Here is a 15,130-nt window from a genome sequence, read left to right as displayed (position 1 = left end):
TGACTCTCCCAGCTCTTCTTCATGAGATTGGTTTTCTTTTTGCTTAAAAAAAACCCCCAAAACATAAGCTTTCCATTAATGAGACATTGCAGTTTTTTAAAGAGTTTGCTGTTCACAACCAGAGAGGATGGCATACTCTCCGAGTTCCGAAAAAGCCAAGGTGTCTCTAAGCAACAAATACTGAAAATAAGTGACCTTCTTCAGAAGTAACTTGCCACATAAATACTTGTGGTAAGCATTTCTAATGACCAGCGAGCTGAGTTTGTATAATAACTATTTGTCAAGGATGGTGACATTTTCTTCTCAGTTATGCTAAATTCAAGCAAGAATCTCCTTGCTTAACTCCCTCTCTTTGTTCCTTCACATGGTTAAGTCTAGGTTTTTCCACTTACAGAACAATAGCATGATCCGGACCTTGTCAGCTTTGAAGCACTGTGGACCTGCCCCAGTGCCTCCCTTCCTGCTAGTACTGGTCCCGCTCATTTTCACACCTTCACCAATATCCAGCAGATCTCTCTATATATTTATACAGTTTGTGCCTTTCTTGTGGGCATAAATGCCTTTATGTATTCTCAAGATTCTTTATCCTTGCAATTTTATTGTAAGGTACAGAACTGTATTAATAATTTATGCACCTGGCTTGGGAAGGAATTACAATGTCGCACATAGATTTCATTTTGTTTCAGTGAGACATTCATAGGAACAAAATTGTAGGATATCTTGTATCTGACAGTGCTTTCCCTTGAATACTTGAAGTATTGTGAGATGAGGAATGCTGACAAATTGTTAGATGTTTATGGAGCAAACTGTCAAGTGGGTCTAATTTCCAGGGAGCATAGAAATGCAAGGAAGTTCTTAGGAATAAGCTGCGAGTTCTTGATTTTTCTTCTTGATCTTTACTCAAAACAGGTTACATTAATTCAGTCACTATTCTACTGTATGCCAGCTGGAAGTAATCTCCAGAGACTGGAATCTGCTGAAATGAAAAAGCATTTTTATTGCAATATTTCAGAGACAGAAATTGAAAGAGAGAGGTCACAAAGAAAAATTTTAAATTCTGGAATTTTAACTTAAATGTGACAAAATGAACCTCCACTCTGATATCTGTGTGCTATACAGCACTGTGAGAAGAAAAAGAACTTTGAATGCTGTGAATTAGCTAAAACCAAACTCAGATTACAAGAGTAGTTGAGCACTACTCCAGATTTTATATTAGTTTCAGCAAGAGCTTGAACGCGCTAAAGTCGCGGTGATTGTGAAAGAACGGTATGAACAATACTGCTGATTAGCTTCAGATCCATGTGTGCAGTTTAGCTGCTTTCACTGATGCAGTGCATTAGCAGTTGTAACAAGTTTATTTCAGGAATGAAATAACCATCTTGGAAAAACTTACGACCATGTGGTGCTCAGATGTCAGCCTGGCACTGACCTGTTAGCCTGCTGATGAATTGGCCCATGTGGAATGCTGAAATTATTTGTGTCTTTATCACTCTGCTGTTATGTCTGTATCACGGCTGGCCCAAATTCATGCTTGCTTGCTGACATTCATTTATCATGTTGGTTTTAACTTGAGAAATGAATAGCATTTGTTTGGAGTTTTGGAGATTAGTAATCATCAACTGGTTTAAATTAATAAATAAGTTAATTGAAGGCAACATGTGACTGAAGATGAGCAGAATGTTCCTGAAGGGACATGTTCAGCCCTTGATTTCCTTCGTGAAGTTGCATGGATGTAATTAAGGTCATCACACAATCAGAATTTGGAAACTTGGTTGAGAAGTCTTTTCACAACTCTGATCAAGTTAGTAAGATTGAGGATTTTACAATTGCATCTCCCCAAGAAAATGTGTCAGTGGGATGTTCAGAGTAGTTGTGCAGATATTAACTAATTTGTGTACCCCTCCTCTGGGAAGCTCATTGCTCTGATCAAGCTTCTCTTTCTGATGAGGGAAACTACAGAAGAGTAAAAAAGTTCCTCATAGCAAATCATTGCTAAAGCTGCACACTTGGGGGTTCGTGTCTGTCCTTCTCCTTCCGTGATCCACAGAAGTGTTGCAGCTTTTGCTTCATCTGGTGCAGTCAGAACAAACCTGTACTGCCAGCTGCCCTGCAATGTTATAGTTAGGGAGACAATGGTGCACTAATATAGCTGCAGTAGGAAAAATAAATAATCCATTTAGTTTGATGTGTTTACACTGGTTTATGTTTGCTTCTTCTGGAGAAAGTCCGAGTAGAGGGCACCCAGGGTGATACGCTCCCTGTGGTGGTTTTCTTGTAGTGCTGTAGTACGACAGTCCTCCACTGTGCTGCAGGCTTGAACTTGGATGGGAACAGCAGAGGATGGGAGATGAGATGTTCCCTCAAGTAGGCATCCTCTGCTGGCACAGATCCTGGGGAGATCTGAACCTGCAAGGCCACCTCCTGCACCCAGCACCCAGTGGTACCTCCCACTAGAGGGGAAAAGGCTGGTGGAGGGGTCCCGTTCCTGGGGTGGGGGGGACAGATGAAATCAGGAGGAGAGATGTGAATGCAGTCGGATGGAGGGATGTCACAAGGTGCTTCCTAGACAGCAGGAATCAAACTCAACATGGAGTAAGCTGCATTTCAAAAGCACTCCAAAGAAAAATTCAGATGCTATTATTTTATTTTGGGCAGCTTTACTTCCTCTCATCAGTCAATGGGGCCCTATGCTCCTGCCAGGAAACATGCCAGCCATCTGGCAGTTTTTATTTTTATAGTGATCCAACAACTACAAAGCATGCCAGGCTATTTGTACCATCTGCCACATAAATGTCATTTCAGCAAAAGGATGGTGGACACCTGGAGACCCAGAGTTCAAAAATCCTTTTAAAGGGGAAATCATTGTCTCCCACAGCAAAATAGAGTTTGAGATTTGTGTCCCCCTCCCCCAAGTGACCAATGCAGGACACAACTGTAATATTTAAGGCTCCTAGACCATTATCTTAATCCCCCCCCTGTTTTTTCCTCTTCCTGTCTTTTCCAACTGTGAGGGTATAAAAATGACTACTATAAAGTTCACATGTGGATGGACACTTCCAGCAAAGTAATAGTGTTGTACAATCTGTGGTAGAAATTGTTCAGGTTTTAAAACAAATTTTCTGCATTTCTAAAGCTAGAAATGACTTTGTTTTTTATTGTTTGTAGGTCTTGTTCCATAATTCAGACGGGAGGATCAATCAATATAGTTCAAGCTGCCCACCAACGGGCTTGAAAGCAGAGAAACGTTTATAAAGGGGAAAATATTTTAAAAGGGCCATTCTTGCAGCTGGAGCTATAGAGAAAACCCATAGCATCTTTAGGGAGCCCAGGATTTTGAAAAGGCTTGGAGATTTGGCTGTGAGGTTCTATTTACAAAAGGAAAGACATCTCAAATTTCTTCTTTGGGGAAATATGTGTGTTTTTATTTTATTTTTCACTGTTATAGCTGAGTTTGACAGCAAGTTTTGACAATGTATGGCTGACTGAGAACAAAATGCATCTATTCATGTTTATAAAGGCTGTTTTGGAAATGTCCTAGTATTGTGAAATGCTTTAAAAATATGGGGGATAGGTGTGTAATTTATAAGTTTGGAGCATTGTTTTCCTAAATCTAATATTGCAGTTATTAATCAAACATTGCACTCAGGGGGCATTAAAATAACAGTCTGAAATGATAACCTTTTTTCTTAAATTTTTCAGCCAGCTGAGGTTCAGATTATATACTCTAATAGGACAATGAAATGGAAATAATATGGCATTCTCTGATTTCTGCTGTTTTGTAATTTTAATATAATTACTTTTCTCAGCATGCTTTTCATTGCTGGGAACATAAAAAGAATAATGCCTTAGTCCAGTAATTTTTCTTCTGTGTCACATATTTAAAAATTGGATAGGCATTGCAGTTTTTTTGGTCCTTGTTTATTATCATTGACAGTTTATTTAACTGAAGAGATCTCTACAGACAGTTTAGACAGCCCTTACCCATCAGATGGACAAAGATAAATCAGCCTGTGTGTTTATTCTAGCATTGCTTTGTAAACTTTCTTTGCTCTTTCTCACTCTCTCCACTTCCTCCTCCATTTTATTGCAGTGAATGTCCCATGGAGGAACACATCTCGCTGATGTGTTCACAGTATGATTGTGCATCATATTTCTTTTGTCCTTACTATTCTCATGCTCATCTTTCCTGAAAATTGAGCACTCATCTTGATTTTTAACTCAGAGCTGTTGTTCATTCTTTTGCTATTCCATTCCTATGCCAGTACAGCTCTGTTGATTTTGATGGGAGGAAATAGGAGACTTTCTGGTTCTGTCCTTAATCCCATAGAATTACATGGAAAAAGTTGGACTAATGCTGCAGGATACTAAACCCCTCAAAGTCCTTAGAGAATTGCTTGGCAGTTACTAAATTTCACTCAGCAGAGAAGAACAAAAAATGACTTTTTTTTTTTTTGAAAAGCACAAATATTTAAGAGTGCTACAATGGTCAAAAGAACTCTTATTTGAGGAGCATGAAACAGGACTCTATTTTAATCAGAATAGTTAACAAAATAGCATAGACTTCTTTTCTATGGTGAAAATGAAAGCACTGAGCCATTTGGCAGCTGTCGTCTTGCTGACTAAAGGACTTCCCCAAGCAGTATAAAAATGTTACGTTACTGCATCTTATCCATCACTATTCTCTGTTGAATATCTTTAAATGTAGTCATTCTGTACTCTTGAGTCCAGTCTGTCTCCTGTATTGGCCTTTTTACGCCCTTTCTCCCCAAAGCATGGCGTAGGGGAAATTCCGGGCTGGGTACCTGGAGAGTCTTGGCTGCGGTGCAAGCCACAGCTAGCCACAGTCCTGAATCGAAATGGACGTTTCTGAATCAAAGCCCAAGCCTGGGGTAAGGGAGGTGGACATACTAATTTTCATTGAATTTTACTGGGAGCTGGGTATTTAATTATCCTCAACTGCTCTGAAAAATCTCAGACTCAGAGTCTGGCAAGAGACCATCGTTTCTCTGCCTGCAAGAGCCTGCTGGACTGACGCTGGGTTTTATTCTCCTTGTAGCCCTCTCTTATGGACTTTGGTTTGGCTGTCAATTGGAGAACAGGATGAGTCTGCTCTTGCTGGAACAGAAAGTAGAGAACAGATGTACAAGTCTTATGTGTATGGGCAAAAGTAGCTCCTTCAGTTTTACAGAGGATAATCTGCTGTAAATATAGCATTTAACATTTCTTGAGAAACACTGCAAGTCTTAGGCCTGAAATGAAGGCAGAGAAGACACACTGCTTTGTGTTACACAAACAGAGATACGAGGAAGAACTTGCAAATATCTGCTTTTCTGATCCCCAAACTTTATTATAATATGGTACTGCTTCACAACTTGAGTCCTTCCTCCCTGCCATGCTTCCTTCAGGCATCATTTGAACTAAAAACTTGCTGTGTGCGATTTGTAATGAGCAGATTACCTACTGTTTGATGACATCTTGCCCAGAACTACTTTAAAAGACGACATGGGCTTTTAAAAATGCTAATTAATACCTTGGCAGAGATATTTGGAAAATTCTAAATTTTTCATGTCACAGTGAAAAGTTTTAAATAAGCAGCCACCAGGCTGGGCTGGCTGTAGGAAAATGTGCCTTTAATCCTGAAAAGCCCACTTTGTAGCACTTTATTGCTGATCACTAGGACTTGTGGAGTTAATAGAGAATGAGAATTCAAAAGCAGTTCTGCTGGAAACGGCTGATAAAGATGATTGCACTGCAAAGCGTGACTCTCAGAGGCCCTTTTTCTTTAAACTTGCAGTATCTGATACATTGTGGCAGGAGAAAAGAAGTCTCTGAATCAAGTTAGACATTTTTTCCTGTGAGCAGTGATTGTGCAGTGCCATTAGGTATGGCCCCACCAAAATTGTTCTTCTCGTCTCAGTGAGTAGACTGAGCCTCCTGAACTAAACACAGATGTTAATTTGAAAAAAACATAATGTTATGTACCTAACAAAGTGCTTGGCAAGCTGAAGGAAAACAGAGATTTGTATTGTTGTTATTATTTAATATATAAATAAAGGCCTCACTGGACTGAAATTGAATTTCAGCAGCCTTTCTGGAGGCAATTAAAACCATTAGCTTCATCAGCCAAGGCCAGCGTTTTAATGTCTCTGAAACACTCAGGCTGCCAAAGTTAATTATTCATCCTTTTCTTAATTGGATTCAGATTGCATTTTAAAGGTGCAGCTTCAATAGGGTTGGCTGAGCCTTAATTTTTCACCCCTACCTCTCCTCCCTTTCCTCCCGCCAAGAAATGTCTCATAAGATATTGCTTCAAGCCTTTGCAGAAGGATTTGAGAGTGGATTTCAGCCCAGGCCAGCGGCTGATCGTCTCATGGCAGATCTCAGTCGGTTCGATAAACAGGGTAAAAACCACACGTCATTGTAAGTAACTTCATGGTAGGAATGCTGCTTTGAGATGGAAAGCTGACCAAAAGGGACACTAAAATATAACTTGCTCTTATGTTTGGACTTAGGGCAAAATACAATTGTCATGTCTTACATTTCCACCAGTAAACAAATAACTTTGGTTTCATAAAATATATACACTATATAAGCACATGCAAAAATATCATATTCTGTGTTCTACCGGTAAGCAACAGTAAAATACAAATGATAGGTATGATATAGTCCTTGGATTGCAGGACTCATTTTTTCAGGCTGCAAAACATTTTTTGGTTCAAGAACTTGTCTTTTTTTGGAAGAAGATAAATTGCTTTTCAGAAAGGAGATTTCAAAAGTAGTTTAGACAATGAAATTACTGCTTTTGGTGGCTAAATCGTGAAGTTGTAATTTGGTATATGGACAAACCCTTTCAGGATCAGCTATGACAAACCTTGTTTTAAGTATTTGAACTCAGCTCTTTGTCTGATGTGTTGCCTCTAAAGGCAGACGTAGAGGGATATTTTGCAGTATGTAAAGAAGAAAATTTTAGACTAGTACTTCCCCAAAATGTCCCTTCCTCTGGAGAAAGCCAGAAGTACCCCCTTTGCAAAGCAGAAGTTATGCAGTCAACTGCCTGAGAGATGAATAATGAGAAAAAGGGACGGGAGTGCAAATTTCACACAAAAGGGGACACCTGGAAGGGGACACTGAGCAGAGAGCACCCTGTGTTGCCCAGACAGATGCTCTGATCTGACCAGTTGCTATTAAGTGTTCCTGTAGCCCATCTAGCTTTTGGATGGGTTGTTATGCTGTGGTGTATATACAGTTGCTCATTAATGTTACATAAATAAGTTTTCTGTTCTAGATACAGATCAAACAATTTTTCATGTATAGCCTATTGAACAAGTCTTTCAGCCTCAACTGACCTTTTCCAGATACTCCAGAGATGAAAAGTACAATCCCATTATAATAATATATTTTCATCTTCCTGTGCAGTTATTTTTAAACAGAGGAGTTAGATGTCACTCATTTTCTCGTTATTAACATCATCATAAAGGAAAATATATATATTTGGAGTCTGAACTGGTATCTTTCCAGGATCATTTCTCAGGCCATCCGGTTGCCTGTGAGTTTCCAAAATAAAAATGTTGAGCAATGTACTGACTTCTTTTATGAGGGAGAACAAGGGTAAGACAATAGGCTATAATATTGCAGATGGGTGTAACTACTGAAACCATCAGATCTTTGTCCATGCTCTTAGCAGCACTTGCAAGGTAAAGGGTGTTACAGCCTAAACTAAAAGGGTGGGAGTTTTATATGGAGTATGAATTTTTGATTTGACTGTTTGTCAAAGCTGAAGCTAAGAAACATCTGTCTTTCAGTGTTCATGATTACTAACACTCATGAATGCATGAGCTCGTTTCCTAGCTTTTCAGCTTGCTGCAGAGTAAGAGAATGACTGTATAAACTCAAAGAAGCAAAACCTTTTAGAAGAAAAGAATAATTTAATGTAGATTGAGACAAGTGCGAGAATCAGGCTCATGGGACTACTTCACAGATTGCTCAATGTCTTATTTGGTACTTTTTAATGCTATTTTCTTTAGTAATAGCATTACAGCCTGATTAGCATATTTGTGCTGACTAAAAGATCATCCCAAATGTCTTACATTCCACGTCATGCACGAAGTCTGAAAATTTTCAAAAAGACAAGCTGAGGTAAGATGAAATCAGCTCATATCACAGCATAGGAATTTATAGGAAATTGTTTCTTAATTGATGATGCACAATGCTTTGACAATCCAGATATTTCTAAAAAACTGCATGCTTGTTTTCCCTTACAATGTGAACATAGACAACATCCAGCTGTGCTGTAACAGCTGGGTTGTGAGAAGTTAGTAGAGACCTGATATTTTAAATACAGGTTCTCTTCTCTTCTGCACCATATACCTGTATTTAGAAATGAGGCTCCACACCCTGGAAATCATTCCAGACCTTCTTTTCATGCTGTATCCTTCCCCCTGCAATTCATATCACCCACAGAAAGGAGCTGGTTTCACCGCTGTGAACAGGGACTGCTCTTTTGCACCCCTCCAACCCGACCGTTCAGTTTGAGAACAGCTATCACAGGCTCCACCTTTTTGTTAATCAACAAAAAATGGTTCAAAACTACCTACAGGCTTTCTGTCCCTCGCAGTAGGCAACATGAGAATGTGAACTACAGCGATGTTGCTTTTGAAATAGTTGTTACCAGACTGACGTGGGTATTGATTTAAGAGCGTCATTCTTAAAGCATCATCAGATTTTGGTTGCATTTACCAGAGCAAGAGCAATTTCCAGTTCATAGGTGCGGAGACCTACGTAGGTTATTTTAGGTTTGAATGAAACTTCTACATTTTGTTGATAGAGGTTTTTTTTCCTTTTTCATTTCTAAGTAATACAGGCTCCACTTGGGAGAACTTGATTCTTGTCTTGTCTTGCCCTGCAGGGGTTTCTGGAGGAAGACTGAGCTAAAACCCAGAGAAAGGCTTTCTTAGAGGCATGTTAGTTACAATAGAAATTAGTTAGGAAAAGATGTTTGTGTGATCATTATCTTCTCTTGGATTATTATGGAAAAAAACAAAGGCTTTGATTTTTGCCCATTTCCACTAGATGGATCCCCTGTATCTTCTGTACCTGTATGTGATAGTAAGACATTACCTTTCCTTTGCAGATCTTGTCCGCCATTGCCAATGCAAACGCTGTGATAGACCACTGTAAATCTAAATGCGCACTGAGCAGCTTTAACCTCTGTAGGGAACATTTTCTGGCTACGGGTTTCGGGAGTGAAAGGAGCGAAAGAACGCCTTGAACTGCTGAGAAGTACTGATTCCAGAGTGACTTGAAGCTGGAAAAGCTTCCTCTGCTCCCCTCCTCCCTCTGTAGCACTGCAAGCCACCTGTAGCAAGAGAAAGGGATGTGTATTGGAGCAATCAGGAAATAAGGTCCATGCATTTTGGGCATGAATATCTCTGATGAGGAAATCACTTCTAAACTGTGCAATTTACCACACAAGTTATTCCTATTTCAGGAATAATCTTAAAGAAATGCTATACATGGCTGCTCTGGGGGATGAGGGACGATAGGAGCTCTTTTGTAGAAATTATATGGACCTTTTAAGCTGGTCCAGCACACAGAACCCTTTTGTTTCTGTAATTGATGCTATCCAAGTCAGGCAAAAGAAATGTGTCTTTGGCTGAAAGAGAAAAAATACTAAAGAGCTGCATCATATTTCCTAGGAACTGTAACACCATAGCAACAGTTTTCTTTCAGTGCTGCTGCTGCGTTGCTTAATAGTTCTCAGATTGCTGAGCAAACCACAATCTATTCTGCTGTAAAACTTACTGCACGTGAGCTGATACTATTGGCAGATAATTACAAGAAAAATGTACATATAAAACACATTGGTTTTGTCTGTATTTAAAATGATTTTTTTTTTCCTCATAACCACATGGCATGTTATTTCTCTCCTTTAAAAGGAATTTTAATGGGAAGTTTATTGGTAGAGCTGGTTGGGTTTGATAATCTCTAATGAAATACTTCATTTGGAGGGGAATTTTTATTGTGGAGAAAATAACAGAAAAACCCAAACTGTGAGAAAGGATTATTTTTTATTAGATAGACTTACTGTAAAAAAATTGGAAAATATATTGGTCCTTTCAGTATTTTTCAGAATAAATAAGTATTTTGAATGAGTTTTCAGCTAGGAATTTAATTTATAATGAATAGACATTGAAATAAAAACATAGTATTTCAAACATCAAAATTAAAACTTTTTGATTGACCACATTTTTTTTTTTCCCAAATGTTCAGTTTATGAAAATGTCAACTCTATGCAAATTCAAGTCAGGAAAAATGTTTGAAAATTCTTCTGAGATGAGAAAACTTTTTCCTGCCTGTTCTACTGCCTGTTCTACTTATTATATATTAATACTGCCTGGCTCCCTTTGTTGGGTGTGGCTTTTTTGTCATTCTTTTATGAGAACTTGCATGGAAAACTAAAGCACGCTTTCTGATTAATTTAGGATGAATGGTCAAAACACACTGTCCCTCCCCTATTGAATCTATCCAGGTTTTAACATGCGTCCTGGTGGCAGGCACTATGGAGTTACAGATCAAATGTTCATGAAAATTGAATTACTTCTACAATAGGTGCCTGTAGATAAAAACAGAGGCTGAGACGAGAGGCTTACACTCTGACTGCTCATGCTGGGTCTTTTCTGTGGTTTTCCATTCTGTAGATGTCAGTCCAGCTCCTTCAACAGGCACTGAAAACATGATACGTTAAACAAAACAAGTGGGCTATAAATGGCCCGTGATTTATGGGTTATCTTGGTTTGTCAGTTCTCACTGCTGTGAAGCACTTCTGGTATTTGCACAATGATGTAAATTATTGCAGCGTGAGAGCATTAGCAAAGTGCCCTGCGAGCTGTGAAAGATCCCATTGCTGACATTGTTTGTGCAGCCCAATAAACTGCTTTAATCTCAGGCTTGACGATATCGCAGCAGCAGAGAAACTAACTTATTCTGAGGAAATACTGATTTATGAAATAAAAGAGGGAACCAAAATGCCATGGCTATGTGGATGCCCTGGCTGTGCGACTGAGTTTGGAGTTGGCTCTTCGCTTCCCATGTTAGAAACAGCAGTGAATGATTGTGAACATCAGCTTATATATGGGCGGACAGAGGAGGAAACGCTATGTGCAGGGGGGCTGACCTGTGGTTCTGTAGTGTAATAAATCAATTAATAGTTTCTCTTTCATTTTTTTCTTTGTGTACAGCTAACGAAAGAACACCAGGTGGCCCTCTCCTCCATCACTTACATTGGCTGCGCTCTGTCCATCTTCTGCTTGACGATCACACTGGTCACATTTGCTATATTGTCGTGAGTAATTTTAACTTAATACCTGCTGAGCAACTATCGTGCAGAAAGCCAAGGAGTGCATTTCAGGCCACTGGTTAGGATCCCTTCAGGTGCTCAGGATAAAACAAAGGCTATTAATTCTACAACCTTCCTTAATTAGATTTTGCACATGTGTTTGTAACAGTTGGTTGGTTATTTCTAAATTACTTTCATTTCCTGAAATGCGGTGGTCTTTATATAGCAAGCTATTTCCATCCTATGAGGGATTTTTTGATTTTTTTTAAAACTCTCCATGTTTTGCTATAATTCAGGAATCTTGCAAGGAGGCTGTAGGAGGGCTTGATCTGGAGCCCAAAGCAAGTACAATATGAACAAGGAATGCAGGATCACCCCCTTTTCCCCCGCTACATACATCTTTGGATTGCTTGGAGTGTACAATCAGTACTTCTGCTTTTCAACTGTCTTGTCTGTAAGGCAGTGTGTTTATAAAGGTATGCCCAGAAAGCAAGGCTCGGTTGACATTAGCTGCCTCACTTTTGTTTCATACAGCTTGTACACAATTACATCATATAACCCACATTTATTTTCAAGTATCTTGCTGTTCCCTGTTAGGCTAGTTTTCTAATGTGTTGCTTTAGTAGGATGAAGGACACTATAGGCAGTGTGAAATTCACTCCATGGCTTACGTTTAAATCCTCTGGATCTCTGCAGCCTCCTGCCTGTAACACGGCAGCCCCTTCGAGGGCTCTCTGCACTGGGAAGGTTTCTGCCACGGGGCACTTAGGGTCTTTATGCCTGCTTATATTCCAGTAGTGACAACTGAGTTTGAGGCCCAACTAGGCTTGATACAAACATTTCTGAAAAAGCTTTCATAGAGGTTTCTGTCTAAATAAAAAATAGAAAACCTGACAACGGGTGAAGTAACTTGTCTGAGGTTGTGCAGCAGATTGGGAGCACAGCGAGGAATGGGATTCTTGTCTCCTTTCACACACTAAACCATGTTCTTCCTACTCAGGAGTTCAATTTTTGATTTCTGTGCCTAAGCATGTCTTTTGGACATCCTGTTAAGAGGCCAGTTTCTAGGAAAAAGGACTTGCTGAAACACAGTAAACTGTTTGCAATGTTTGTTTGTTCCAAACCCCATATTATTTCCAAGTCTCAAGATCTGTGTTGGTCATACTTGGATTAAGTGGCAAAATCCTCTCTAAATAAGTCCAACGTCTGCCTGTCTGGCATTGTGCTGATGGCATGTTTAGGCTAAGGGGAATGATCTGCTCCATTTTTGTCTGAGTGCAAAACTGGATGTTACAGTATTTAGAAAGGAAAAAGGAGCAAAAGGAGATGGTATTGCTGCAGCGGGACTGAAAACTCCTCAAGAAACTGGAGGCAAACAGAAGACTTGGAAAGACAGCTTGGACCCAGCTGACTGTCACAGGGTTAAGCACCCTACCTACATACAGGATCATTCAAACTGCCAATTAAAAATAATTTGATTAGGTTTTCACTGGAGAGCGGGGCCTCATTAAACAGCTGAAGTGAAATTTTGCAATGTAGTGTTAGATGACCATGAGGTAAGTGGAGAGGAATCTGGCAAGTTCTCTGCTACTCTGCATACTGGCAATGACGGCCGCTTCCCAGGAGGGCAGTCCTGATTGCCTTCTGGGTAATGATGTTCCAGTTTGCAACTACATGAAGTTCCTCATTAGAAAGCCATTGGCACCAGGCTGCACAACTTGTCTCTTTGAATTACTTTTAGGACATCGATACTTCTTGTCGTCTCCCTCTTCACTCCCTTCTAATGGAGCACTGGCTACAACAGTGCTGGAAGAGCAGGGCTGACAGCAAGCCATCGTCTGCATTGTCCAGTCCGTGTCATCCTGCTGCAGGGGACACGCACGATGTGTCACCAGCGATTGCAAAAGTCATCACCATCCAGCGTGACAGAACAGAAAGATGGGAGTGTGTACTGTTGTGTGGAGGAAGCGCTGCCGTTCACATAGCCAAATGGTCCAGGTCTCCCAAAATGATTAAAGCTGACGGTAGGGGCTGGCAAGCAGTATGGATTGAAACAGAAAACCTGTTATCACTAGTACTGTTCTTTTTTTAAAGAGAAGAATAAAATTATGCGAAAGGCCTGATGTTCAGACAAATGTTTTTGTTTTCTACTTCCTATTTCTGGATGAGAACAGAAACACAAGGTCAGAAGACTCCCAGGAAAGCATGTTCTTGTCAGATTTCCAGCTGGTTTTTGCAAAGGCAAGAGAGATATGTTCAAATGATGATGTAATCGAGGTCAGGTCTCTGTCAAGATAGGCACTGCTCATCCATACAAGTAGCTATAGTTCCTTTGCTCAAAAGCTGATAATAGTAAAGTCAAAATTGTAACCAATGTCTTTTCGTGTTCCCTTATTTCTAATGCAGGCAAAACCCAACAAAATAAAACCAGAAACTCTGTGGCACAGTGTGGGCTAGTTGGTGCAAGGTGCAGTATGCTTTCTGTGAGGTGCAGATCTGACTTCCTTGACAGCACAGCACCGTTCAGGATCAAGCCCTTTTGTTAATATTCTATCACAAGTCATCAGCAGAGCTAGTTAATGTGCAAATCAGTCTTTCTGCTGCCTTCCGGATGGCAGTGGAATATCAAAGCAACCAGTTAGGTACCACTCCATCTTGGTGGAAGGAGTGCTCAAAACACATCATGATAACCCCGCCAAAACGAACGACCAAAAGCCAATCAAAATGCTTGCTGATAAATCGTAAATACGTTTGTGCTTCTTGGAATACTGTGTTCTTCATCTGTCTTTCTATCTTCTGCCAGGTCTGTCAGCACCATCCGCAACCAGCGCTATCATATCCATGCCAATCTGTCCTTTGCTGTCTTGGTGGCTCAGATCCTGCTTCTCACCAGCTTTCAGTTCAGCCCTGGAACGGTAAGTGCTAAAAAGAGTGATTGTGTTTTTTGCGAGGCACCTCCATGGAATGAATGCCACATGCCACATGCAAGAAAGTGTCTTGCACGTGAGATCTCCTATTTTTAACATGCCTTAGCCAAATACGACATCCTACAACACTGGATAAAGCCTTCTGTGCATCCAAATAGTGTTGTTATAGTATCCAGCCATGTCTGGATGTTTGCAAAACTGGAAGAGATATGCACCCATCAAATGGAAAAATCACCATAGTAATGGAGCAGATTTCAGTTGTGTGTTCAAATGGCATGGCTGACTTCTGCCTGACATGGCTTATGCTCTCTGTCATCCACTCTCTGTATTGAAAACTGTAGGAATTCTGTATTGGAGAAAATTGTATGAATTTTGTATTTAGGTAAGGTATTTGTATTTCCGTTAGGGTTTTGGGTTGTTTTTTTGGGGGGGAGGGGAGTTGTTTTTTTTTAATCGTCTATTCTCTGCTATGGTACAGTTTACCTTTTTTTTCCACATTAAAAAGTCATCTTATTCTTGTTGGAAGGTAATGAGCTTCCTGACGGAGCTGTGGCAATTTCTTCTGCTTTCTTGGAGAGCAAAACAGAAGGTCTTTGTTTTTTGCTCATAAAGTTTTATTTGTGTGGTAGAATATGCTGTTTTTCTGAACTGCAGATTTATTGATCGTGATCTCTGCTCTGGAAATTTAGATGATTTTTAAGAGTCATTCATGTTTATTTGACCTGAGTAATAATTGATAAGAAACGTATAGCAACTATTGCTTAATTAGCCAGAGGCAGCAGAAAGCATTACCTCTAAGTAATGTATAAGAGTTTCATCCGAGATCCTCAGTATTGTGGATATACTTCTCTGGGCATCTAAGGCAACC

At 39.9% G+C, this 15,130-nt stretch overlaps 1 protein-coding gene across 1 annotated transcript in view; it reads left to right on the top strand.

The window, feature by feature from the left end:
• Positions 1 to 15,130, top strand: part of ADGRD1 (adhesion G protein-coupled receptor D1) — a 154,581-nt gene that overhangs the window by 90,847 nt on the left and 48,604 nt on the right. Inside the window, 2 exon segments of the mRNA XM_050906507.1 lie at positions 11,238 to 11,341; positions 14,139 to 14,250. Coding sequence (XP_050762464.1) covers positions 11,238 to 11,341; positions 14,139 to 14,250 — 216 coding nt within the window.

The sequence above is a fragment of the Gymnogyps californianus genome, chromosome 16 (assembly GCF_018139145.2).
Source record: "Gymnogyps californianus isolate 813 chromosome 16, ASM1813914v2, whole genome shotgun sequence".
NCBI lineage: Eukaryota > Metazoa > Chordata > Aves > Accipitriformes > Cathartidae > Gymnogyps > Gymnogyps californianus.
The sequence above is the reverse complement of the archived record's forward strand: the minus strand, read 5'-3'. Positions and strand labels throughout refer to the sequence as shown.